The following is an 11531-nucleotide window of genomic DNA, read 5'->3' on the forward strand; positions in this document are numbered from 1 at the left end:
ATTCTGTTCTCACAAGCAAAAATGCTTGTCTAGGCAATTAAAGAAGAAAATCACAAGATTTTTTAAAGAGTTAAAGGGACAGTTTGCCCAAAAATGTATGCACTTTCTTTTTCAAAACCTTTGTTTGGAAAACAAATTGTACTTTTATAATGCTTTTTGTAATTGTTTTAGTTCCCTTCCCTATTTGCTTTCATTGAATGGTAATGTACTCCTGGGGTTTTCTGCTAAACATCCCCTTCTGTGTTCAGTGGAAGAAATAAAGTCATGTTGGTGAGTTAAATGATGACAATTGTTATTTTTAGGTTAAAATGTTATACTAATTTCCCTCAAAATAACCAATTTACCTGCCCTGTTATGTAAGTCTTTAGTAAAGAACAAGAACAGGAGATTCTAGTGTTTCTGTCTAATAGCTCTGCAGTTTAAATTCTGCTGCAGAGTTTTTAGTATATAGTGTATGTTTGAAAGAGCAAATATCATAGAGTTCAGTCACCTGCCGTTTTGGGGACAGCAGGCAAAATTTTTACTCAAACACAAACATTCACAGATGTCAAAACATTGGATTCAAGAAGATTTCCACCCAAATGTTCCTCTTGTATTTAACACGCAAGACATAATTGACTTTTTATATTATAATATGACATTATATTTTTTATTTTTGTTTTATATTATTTCAAATGTTTACTGTTACTGTTATCAAACATATTACGGTTGTGCCAAAACCTCACCAGCTTGGATGATTTTTTTTCACAGTGCATTCTAGGTCCGGCTTAATGAAGTTTTAGTCATTTTAGTACTTCAACTTATTTCAATCTACCAATATATTGTAGCTATGTGGGTGCTCAGCTTTTTCTGTCTTTCAGTAAATTTGGCTAAAATCTAATATTATGAAAGATGAAATGCTAAGCAAAGGCTATTTAAGACAGTACTGGCTATGACTGGACTAAGACACACTTCTCTGCTCCTTAAATGCACAGAGCATTAGACTTTATAGACATAGAGTTTCTTGAGTATAGAAGACGCTCTACTAATTCAAACAACCAGTTCTTTATTTACCCTTGCATCACAAAAAAGCAGAGAACTGAAAACAGTGTGTGGTAATTCATTCTATGAGGTTTTGATGAGAGTTTGAGGATCCGGTGAGGTTCTGAGGTTCAGTCACAAGCTCTTTTTAATACTTTTCATTGGTTAAATATTTGGAAAACCCACATACAGACATAAAGAATGATAGCAGTGATTTATGAAAAAAAAGTCAAAATATGGATATATGAGGCTTCCGCCTGACAATGATGATATGTAAATGAAGAGTTCTGTGTGATGTACAGTCATGGCCAAAAATATCGGCACCATTGGTAAATATGATCAAAAAAGGCTGTGAAAATTAATCTGCATTGTTAATTCTTTTGATCTTTTATTTAAAAAATTCACAAAAATCTAACCTTTCATTGGATAATAAGAATTTAAAATGGGGGGGAAATATCATTATGGAATAAATGTTTTTCTCTAATACACATTGGCCACAATTAACGGTACCCTTTTATTCAATACTTTTTGAAACCTCCATTTGCCAGTTTAACAGCTCTGAGTTTTCTCCTATAATGCCTGATGAGGTTAGAGAACACCTGACAAGAGATCAGAGACCATTCCTTCATCCAGAATCACTCCAGACCCTTTAGATTCACAGCTCCATGTTGGTGCTTCTCTTCAGTTCACTCATTTTCTACAGAGTTCAGGTCAGAGGACTGGAATGGCCTGCAGAAGCTTGGTTTTGTGCTCAGTGACCCATTTTTGTGTTGTTTTTGAGGTTTGTGTTTGGATTATTATATGGTTGGAAGATCCAAACATGGCCCATTATAAGATTTCTAACTTATTGATTTTTTTATCTGTTGGTATTTGATAGAATCCATGATGCCATGTGTCTAAACAAGATGTCCATAAGAATTTCTAGGGGTGCCAATAATTGTGTCCAACGTGTATTTGAGAAAAACATTTATTTCATAATGATATTTCCCCCCCATTTTAAATTCTTATTATCCAATGAAAGGTTAGATTTTTGTGAATTTTTTAAATAAAAGATCAAAAGGATTAACAATGCAGATTAATTTTCACAGCCTTCTTTGATCATATTTACCAAGGGTGACGATATTTTTGGCCATGACTGTATGTGACTGGTGACCGGATGAGTTTGTGTTTTTATGTTCACGACAGTGTTTGAGGAGCGTCCGGAGATCCCTCCCACCCACGCTCAGGCCGCGGCTCGGCAGATCTCTCCAGAGAGCTACTCGTATACAGCCTCCATCCTCAGGCTTCTCCGCAACAAAGCCTTCATCCTTCTCGTCATCACTTACGGTGAATGACTTACACTGCGCACAACAGATCCATTCAGGACCTCAAACTGGGGTTCATTATGCTTGCCTGCCATTTAAACACACAGTCATAGTTTGTTCCTGAAAACATTAGCATGAATAGTTCTATAGTCTTTGTTAAACTTTGGCACATAACTTATCCTGCTACAGACATGAATGATTCCTCAGATCACATGTGTTGTTACTTACAGTCATAGTCACATCGTGCCTATAAAAATGGTCAAAGACACATACACACACAAAACACAATGAAGGGACTTGATCCATATATTATATAATATGTTGAATATTGTAATCAGGATGCTGGTGCTAGCGAGGCGGTTATGGGCCAGGAAAAACTGGCTTTGCACCAGTATCTTACACCTGCTGGTCTCAAACCAGGAAGCCAAATTGTGTAGCAGCTTCAGCCACGTTATTTTCCCTTTCTTTCTAAAATAAAATATTATTTATATTATATTTTAAAAATTGCTGTGGATTTCATTTAAATTCAAATATACATTTGTTATTTATAAATACACTACCGTTCAAAAGCCTGGGGTCAGTAAGGGGTCATTTAATTTTTTTTAAAATGAATACTTTTATTCATCAAGGATGCATTAAATTTATCAAAAGCGTCAGTAAAGAAGTTTAATGTTACAAAAGATTTCCATTTCAAATAAATACTGTTCTTGTGAACTTTCTAATTATCAAACAATCCTGAAAAAGCAGCACAACTGTTTCAACATTGATGATAATAAGACTTTTTTTTTATTTTATTATTATTATTTTTTTGTGCAGCATATTAGAATTATTTCTGAAGGATCATGTGACACTGAAGACTGGAATAATGATGCTGAAAATTCAGCTTTGCATTTACATTTTAAAATATATTTAAATAGAAAACAGGTATTTTATTATTTTACAATACTGCTGTTTTTACTGTATTTTTGATCAAATAAATGCAGCCTTGGAGAGCATAAGAGGCTTCTTTCAAAAACATTAACATTTAAATGTTAGTGAATATATTTAGTTATGTATTAGATGTGACTGGCTTGTGATGGCATGAAGATTAATTTACTGTAATTTCTTTTGCAAGTAAATGGAAAATGACTTCTTCTGAAAAAAATAAAATAAAACAAGTACTAAACAGAAATAGTCATAAATTGACTGGCATGAACTACATTAACAGTAAGAGTTTATGATCTATCCACACACACACACACACACACACACACCTGTGCAACACTTGCATGAGAAGCCTGTAGCTGCATTTAACCTGGCTGAACATTGACAGAAATAATCCTGCAGGAATGCAGAGCTCTTTATATCTTTACAGCTGCTTCAGAAATGTGATGACATTTACTGCTTACTAGATACACACCATATCAGCTGTCTGCCAGGCTACTTTTTTTTTTTTCATTTCAAGTTTCTGTTTTTGACTTCTTTGAGCCAATGTTTGGGCATTTTATTCAGGCATTTCATTTTACTTTTTTTTTTTTTTTAATTATTATTATTATTCCTCTCTCTCTCTCTCTCTCTCTCTCTCTCTCTCTTTCTTCAGGGCTGAATGTTGGCTGTTTCTATTCTGTCAGTACGCTTCTCAACCGAATGATCATTGAACACTATCCTGTAAGTCCCTCCCACCCACCTCCTATCCAGCCAATCACGAAAGCCCCTGCCCTAGCATGCAGTTTACATAAATCACCGAAATCACTTCAGTTCCTTTTTTTTATTAGAATTATTGGTGGGTTTCATTACTTATATTATTTGTTTATCCAGAGAACTGATCTTAATACATTTTTGGGAAAACAGAAAGCATGTGAAAATTTGCTCTGCTTTGAACAGGGAGAGGAGGTGAACGCCGGCAGGATCGGCCTCACCATCGTGATCGCTGGCATGGTGGGATCCCTCATCTGTGGGATCTGGTTAGACCGATCTAAGACATACAAGTAAGAGGCTGGACTTTAATCTTGAAATGTCCTTCAGACAGCAACAGTGCTCGATAAACATTTGTCTTCATTCCTCCTTGAAGATAAGTGTGTTTTTGAGTCCTTCCCCCAGCGAGTCTGTCCGCGAGTATGCTTTGGTTTAGTGTGTTTGTCCAGGTGTTTGAATCTCTGACCCATGAGCCTAGACTTTAGTGACCCTGTGACCTTTTGTTTTAGTGTATTTTACCCCTCACAGCACGCCTTCCCCTCCTGGACATTGTGATGTTTCTTTTGTTCAGCAGGATGAAGAACAAAATGTTTTTAAGTGTAAAAACATACATTTACACATTTCACAATATTTCGCAGAAATGACAAATTGATAATATGGTTAATGGGCGTTTCTTCAACTTCAGACGTATTGTGTCTCTGGAGTTTATTGATATGTACTTTTTATGTCCACGCTATACTGTTCAAAAGTTTGTGGTCAGTAAGGTTTTTGAAAATAGTCTCTTATGCTCACCAACGCTACATTTATTTGATAAAGTAAAAGAGTGTAATCTTGTGAAATATTATTGCAAATGAAAATGTTATATTTGAATATATTTTAAAATACAATTTATTCCTGTGAGTTAAAGCTGAATTTTCAGTATCATTACTCCAATCCTCAGTGTCACATGATCCTTCAGAAATCATTCTAATATGCTGATTTGCTGCTCAAGAAACATTTCAGATTATTATCAATGTTGAAAACAGTTGTGCTGCTTCATATTTTTGTAAAAACTGTAACAGATTTTATTTTTCAGGACTCCACGATGAATAGAAAGTTAAAAGGAACAGCATTTGTTTGAAATAGAAATCTTTTAATAGATATAATGCATCCTTGCTGAATAAAAGTATTAAATTTACTAAAAATGTGAAAATCCATGATAAAAACATTACAATTTTAGAACCAGTAATCTAAACAAAAAGTAAAGCAATCATAAATCATTTACATTTTTACGATGTGAAAATTATTTATATATTTCGTTACACAAATTGCGATTATCCAACAGTTGTGCTATCATTTCCTCCAAAACCAAAAGGTTTTGATGAAACACCCAGATATATGTTAGATTCCGACTTAGCAGATGCTGTTTTATGAAATAAACTGAAATGTTTTTTCTGTATCTACATGTATTTGCAGCTGCTGTGAATGATATGATCAAACTCATTTGTCCAATCATACTAGGATCGACATGTTGGATCTTGATGAAAGATGTAACCTGTCCTATGTCTCTGTTATGTTATGTCTCCACAGACAAACAACTCTAGCCGTGTATGTGATGTCGCTTGTGGGTTTGGTGCTTTATGCTTTTACCTTGGATCTGGGTCACCTGTGGGTGGTCTTCATCACAGCAGGAGCCCTCGGGTACCACAAGATTTCCAATGGAAAACATCTTTTATTTTATGCTTTCTTTGTTGCTATTACAGTTTGTTTCTGTTTTGTTTTGTTAGATGTGACCCTGGACCACAAAACCAGTCTTAAGTCGCTGGGGTATATTTGTAGCAATAGCCAAAAATATATTGTATGGGTCAAAATTATCGATTTTTCTTTTATGCCAAAAATCATTAGAATATTAAGTAAAGATCATGTTCCATGAAGATATTTTGTAAATTTCTTACTGTAAATATATCAAAACTTTTTAGTAGTGTATTTATAATTTTTGATTAGTATTATGCATAGCTAAGAACTTTATTTGGACAACTTAAAAGGCAATTTTCTCAATATTTAGATTTTTTTGCACCCTCAGATTCCAGATTTTCAAATAGTTGTATCTCAGCCAAATATTGTCCGATCCTAACAAACCATACATCAATGGAAAGCTTATTTATTCACGTTTCAGATCATGTTTAAATCTCAATTGCAAAAAATTTACACTTAAGACTGGTTTTGTGGTCCAGGATCACATATCTGAGTTACAATAAAAAAAATTAAAAAACTCTCTCTCTCTCTTTATATATAGATATAAATAAATGTGTATACATAATGATGTTTTGTTTGTGTTATTTATGCAGGTTCTTCATGACGGGTTACCTTCCCCTCGGTTTTGAGTTTGCTGTCGAATTGACTTACCCAGAGTCTGAGGGGACGTCTTCGGGACTTCTGAACTGCTCTGCACAGGTTTGTGTGTGATATTTAATAATAAATATGTTATTTATAAGAGTTGTGTCTTATTTTGTATTGAAGTTTATATTGTTTTAGAGCGTTTATATAGAGATACCAGCAATCCTAATGATTGTGATTTCTTACTGCAGGTATTCGGGATCATATTTACGATCTGTCAGGGGAAAATTATGGACTCGTTTAATACTCTGGCTGGAAATCTCTTCCTATGTGCCTTCCTTCTGATAGGAACCATCATTACAGGTGCAGATCGTTCTATACTCATCTTGAGTATTTGTTCCTCTTTAATCGAGGATAGAGCTCATACTTGAGGGATTGTGAAACTGTTGTTTATATTTTACTCCGGTCCTACTCTTGGTCTAGTTACTTTTGAATGTTTTGCTTCCTGGTGATGATAATTCTTCTTGGAAAGCATTGTATATTAAAATTCATGTGACATTTTGAAAGCTGCGGTGTCCTCTAATGTTTCAGTTAATGTATGAGCTATTAAACACAGGAAAAAAAAACACTGAGTTGTGTAAATCTAGACAAAGCAACATTGTTTTGGGACGGTTACAGCCAGAACCCTTCTAGGTACAAACACAGAGCCGGATGTGATTTCTGTGTCTCTTCACATTATTAGTTGTACATGTAATAAGCACCTAAAATGAAGGTGTGTTGTTTTGTCAGGACAAGCGTGTTTTTCATAAGTGCCCGGTTGGGGCTAGTTGGCACATGGTTTAAATGTTATAAACTTGTATAATTACAATAATAATGCTGGCTGCAGTTATTTAAATGTTTGTTCCTAGTTAATATTCAGCTAATTTTCCAGGCAATAAAAGATAATGTGGATTGTGGAGTAATTATATAGTCATTCACATAACATTTATGCATAGAGGTACAAAGTTGAATTACTTTTAAACTTTATCTGTTGACAACGACTAATCAGATTGATATTCCGTGTTGTTATTATTATACATGTTTTATTTTGTATTATTTTAATAATAATATTAATTATTATTATTATTTTGCCCAAAGAACATCAAATCCTTTTTGGGGTGAATATTTATTGCATTATTTAAATATTATAAGATTTATAGCATTTTTAAGCGAGTAATATTTTCTTGTAATAAAAATAATTTCACAGTGCGTAAAAATGTAATGCATATAATAAATGAATTGGACATGTTCTTTGATGGATTCATCCATTTTATTTTCACAATTCAGATACTGATTAGATAGACTAGAGCTTACAGGTTATAACGGTCATCTTAGTTGATAGTTTGGTGCATGTTAAATGTAATTGTGTCTCATTGCTTTTCTGTTCTTTATCTCAGCCTGTATTAAGTCCGATCTGCGCAGACAGCTGGCAAACCAACAAGCACTGGCAGCTGTAAGTATCAAACCAAACTTAACAGCAAAACATTTACACAGTTGCACTTTATATGCGTTATATTGGTGATTATTAATCAGATTAAAGTTTACATGACCATCCCATCCAGCAATAAGTTAATGTTTTGTATGTTCTGCTAGTCAGTGTGTCTCTTGTTTGTCAGAATGATACAACAGAAATAATTTCATGCCCACTAACATGTGCTGCAGATACTAGAGAAAATGACACTCCTGCTGTTTCTATCTCATGTTTCTGTGTTGTTGTGTTTTAAGCTGAACTCCAGTGTTCATTCAAAGGTGTTTTTGGTTTGATAGCTGTTGTTCCAAACATCCACAGCAGGAATGTGACCATGTTCCTGCAGATTCACAAGGGTCTTCGCCCTCGAGCAGCTCCTGTTGCGCTTTTGAACTTTTTATTGTGTTAACATTCCAGCGCTGTGATTGGATGACAGATGGGAAATGCTCTGAGAATCATACCAGCTCTATAAATACATTTCATCCTGTTCTTCACCATCAGTCCAGCTCATCTTTACACGCGATGTTATGTTTTCTTGATCCACGCATCCCATTCAATCTCTCTTTCCAATTTCCCATTATCCTGCTCTGTTTTTTTTTTTCACTTCATTGTCTCTTTCTTCTCATATATGCTTACACTATCATTGGTACAAATCATTGGTACAGTTTTATAAATGGTTTTGAAAAAGTCTCTTCTGCTCACCAAGGCTGCATTTATTTTATCAAAAATACAGTTAAAACAATAAAATTGTGAAATGTTATTAGTTTAAAAGAACTGTTTTCTATGTGAATACATTTTAAGATGTCATTTTATTTCTGTGAATTTTCAGCATCATTACTCCAGTCTTCAGTGTCACATGTTTCTTCAGAAATCATTCTCATATGCTGATTTGCTGCTCAAGAAACATTTCTTATTATCAATATCAAATACAGTTTAATGCTGCTTAAAGGGTCATGAAACCCTAAAACACATTTTTTGAGATGTTAACATATATGTACAGGTTGCACATCAGTGGAAACAATAATAGCACATTTTTATGGAAACCATAATTATTTTTTTTTTTAAATAAAGTCAAAAAAGAGTGTTGATTTCCTTTGTAACATTGTAAATGACACTTTTGATCAATTTTCAGTGTTCTTGGTGAATAAAAGTACTAATTTCTTTCAAAAACTGAAAAAAACTACTCTTCCCATTCCTCTTTTCCACTGATCCTGTTCTTCCTTTCCATTTTCTACTTCTATTTTCCACTCATCATGAATGGGATGTTTTTAACTCAACCTCCTCTGATCATGTCATTCTCTCTTCTAGTTTCCTATCTGTCCAAATCCATTCATGTTTACAGATCTGTGTGTGTGTGTCTACAGGCAGCATTGGGCAGGTCAGACGTTCAGAATCACAGTGGGACGTCTCTCCTCCCCTCCACACACATGTGATCAATCAATCACTGCCTGATTTTATTGCTCACTGTGGTTCAGGTATGGGTGGCACAAGCAATCAGCCCTTCTGATTCACGATCGATGAGGCTCATTTTAATTATCGCTTACAAAGTTATTCATATGTGCTTTTGATTCTCTCTCAGAGTCCAATGTTCATTATTTCTTGCCTACTCTGTCTGAACGCTTCACCCTTGAGCTTTGTACGTGAGTGCGTGTTCATTGTAGTTTGATGTTCGACGTGTACTAACATCTAACCTTCATTTAATCCACTAACATACTAACTGCAGATGTGTGCATGAAACTGGTTTGTGGCCAAAAGGGGGCGCCGTTTTCCTGATATCTGTTACTGATTATGTGTTTTGTGTTTGCAGGGCCCTGTGGAAGTGTCACCGGCACAAGCTTTTGAAGCCAAACTCTAATGTGATCCTGGGACGGATCGTGTAGCATGCTTATGTTTTGTAGTTTTTAACCCTGCCTTGAATTTTGATTTGTTTTTCCTTTGGGACTTTTGAATCATTCTGTATTATGTATGTATGTGTGTGTATGTGTGCGTTTTTGTGACAAATGAGGACATAAATTTGTATAATCACAAGGGTATGACATAGCTATTACAAGGAGAAGGTGACATTACCCATTGTCCCTATTTTTCAAAACGCTTATAAATCATACAGAGTGAGGGTTTTTTTTGTTTTTTTGAGAAAGTAAAATAGCACAAAGTTTCCTGTTAGGTGTAGGGTTGATGTAGGGCAATAGCACATACAGTTTGTACAGTATAAAAACCATTACGCCTATGGGATGTCCCCACTTTTCACAAAAACTAACGTGTGTGTGTTCATTTGACCTGCTACGAGTGTTTCTAACAGCCAGGGATTGATCAGGTGTTTTTTTGTTTGTATGGTGTGATCATTTGTGTTTACTTGATCACTAATCATCTCAAGTAGGATATATTCTAATTTAACTATCAAATGATAAATTAAGTTATTGTTAACATTTAAAATTTCTTATATCTTCAAACAATTTCTTATTGAAAGTTTGAAAAAAAATTCTACAATGAAACCGTGGAGTGTTTCAGTATTTTTTTAACTTATGAATAGAAACCGAAGCTCAACACAGTCAAAACTGTGCAGTAATAAGTACTGAATAACTGTTTCTTTATTTTTATACAGTGGTTTTGTTTTTTTGACCCTAATTGAAGTTCTGTAAATACCATCTGAATAAATTAACAAATAAAACAAATCTAACATCTAAAGCACGTTACTGTTATATTATTTTATTTTGAAAAGGTTGTTAGTATCTGTTACGGGGCTGACGAGACGCGAGACGTGCAGATCCATGTGCAAACTTTAATGAGCAGAGACATGGTCAAACAATGGCAGACAGGTATAACATGGACGAGACATTGAACTAAGACAAGCGTGGGTCGATGATTGGCAAACAGTATCCAAAGGGGCGAGACAGGAGAGGTAGTCAAAACGTCAGCGATAGTCCAGGCAGGGGAAAACACAACCCAACAAAGGCAAGGCAAGACTAGGGAAACTAACGGGGCTCTGTAGGGCAGCGATAATGCATACAATACTCGGCCACGAGGGAGAGAATGTCCAGGGTTGAAATAGCGTGTGTGATTAGTGATGCTGTGTGATCAGGTGTGCGTGTGATTAGTGCAATGAGTGATTGGTGACAGCTGTGTGCGTGTGATAGTCCATGAGGTGAGCGGGTGACCTCTAGTGGTGAATGAACGGGAGTGCAGACCAGATTCGTGACAGTATCATTACTATCTGCCTATTGTACCCGACACTGAATAATACAGTGCTATGGTTTTCAGTAACACCCTTATTATTATTATTATTATTAATAGTAATCATAAATTGTATTATTTTAAAATGAATTATATTTATATAGTTCTATAATTTCATGAAATTAAATATACAAGTATAATAGAAAATAGTTAAATTAAAAATTATAATGAAATTAAATATATTACAATGCAAATATAATGTAATATTATAAGAACTATTATATAATGTAGAATTATATATTACATTAAATTATATTTGATAAAATATAAATATTATACATTATCATTATATAATAAATAGTATTACCATAAATAGTAATCATAGTTAATTATTTTTCTTATTATTATTATTATTACAGTTAATAGTAATCATAAATTGTATTATTTTAAAATGAATTATATTTATATAGTTCTATAATTTCATGAAATTAAATATACAAGTATAATAGAATATACTGAAATTAAAAATTATAATGAAA

General features: G+C 34.1%; 1 protein-coding gene across 4 annotated transcripts in view; it reads left to right on the forward strand.

Moving 5' to 3' along the window:
- Window positions 1–10506, forward strand: part of flvcr2b (FLVCR heme transporter 2b) — a 13508-nt gene extending 3002 nt beyond the window's left edge. The window contains exons 3-11 of one of the 4 annotated variants that reach the window (XM_058756688.1): window positions 2206–2346; window positions 3904–3971; window positions 4188–4291; window positions 5568–5678; window positions 6326–6431; window positions 6566–6677; window positions 7751–7806; window positions 9186–9296; window positions 9629–10506. In XM_058756688.1, the coding sequence (XP_058612671.1) occupies window positions 2206–2346; window positions 3904–3971; window positions 4188–4291; window positions 5568–5678; window positions 6326–6431; window positions 6566–6677; window positions 7751–7806; window positions 9186–9254 (767 nt within the window). In that variant the 3' untranslated portion in view covers window positions 9255–9296; window positions 9629–10506. Of the gene's footprint in view, window positions 1–2205; window positions 2347–3903; window positions 3972–4187; window positions 4292–5567; window positions 5679–6325; window positions 6432–6565; window positions 6678–7750; window positions 7807–8120 lie in introns of all 4 variants that reach the window. The other 3 variants (XM_058756687.1, XM_058756690.1, XM_058756689.1) reach the window with 3 other exon arrangements.
- Window positions 10507–11531: the final 1025 nt, after the last annotated feature.

Source organism: Onychostoma macrolepis, chromosome 20, assembly GCF_012432095.1.
Source record: "Onychostoma macrolepis isolate SWU-2019 chromosome 20, ASM1243209v1, whole genome shotgun sequence".
NCBI lineage: Eukaryota > Metazoa > Chordata > Actinopteri > Cypriniformes > Cyprinidae > Onychostoma > Onychostoma macrolepis.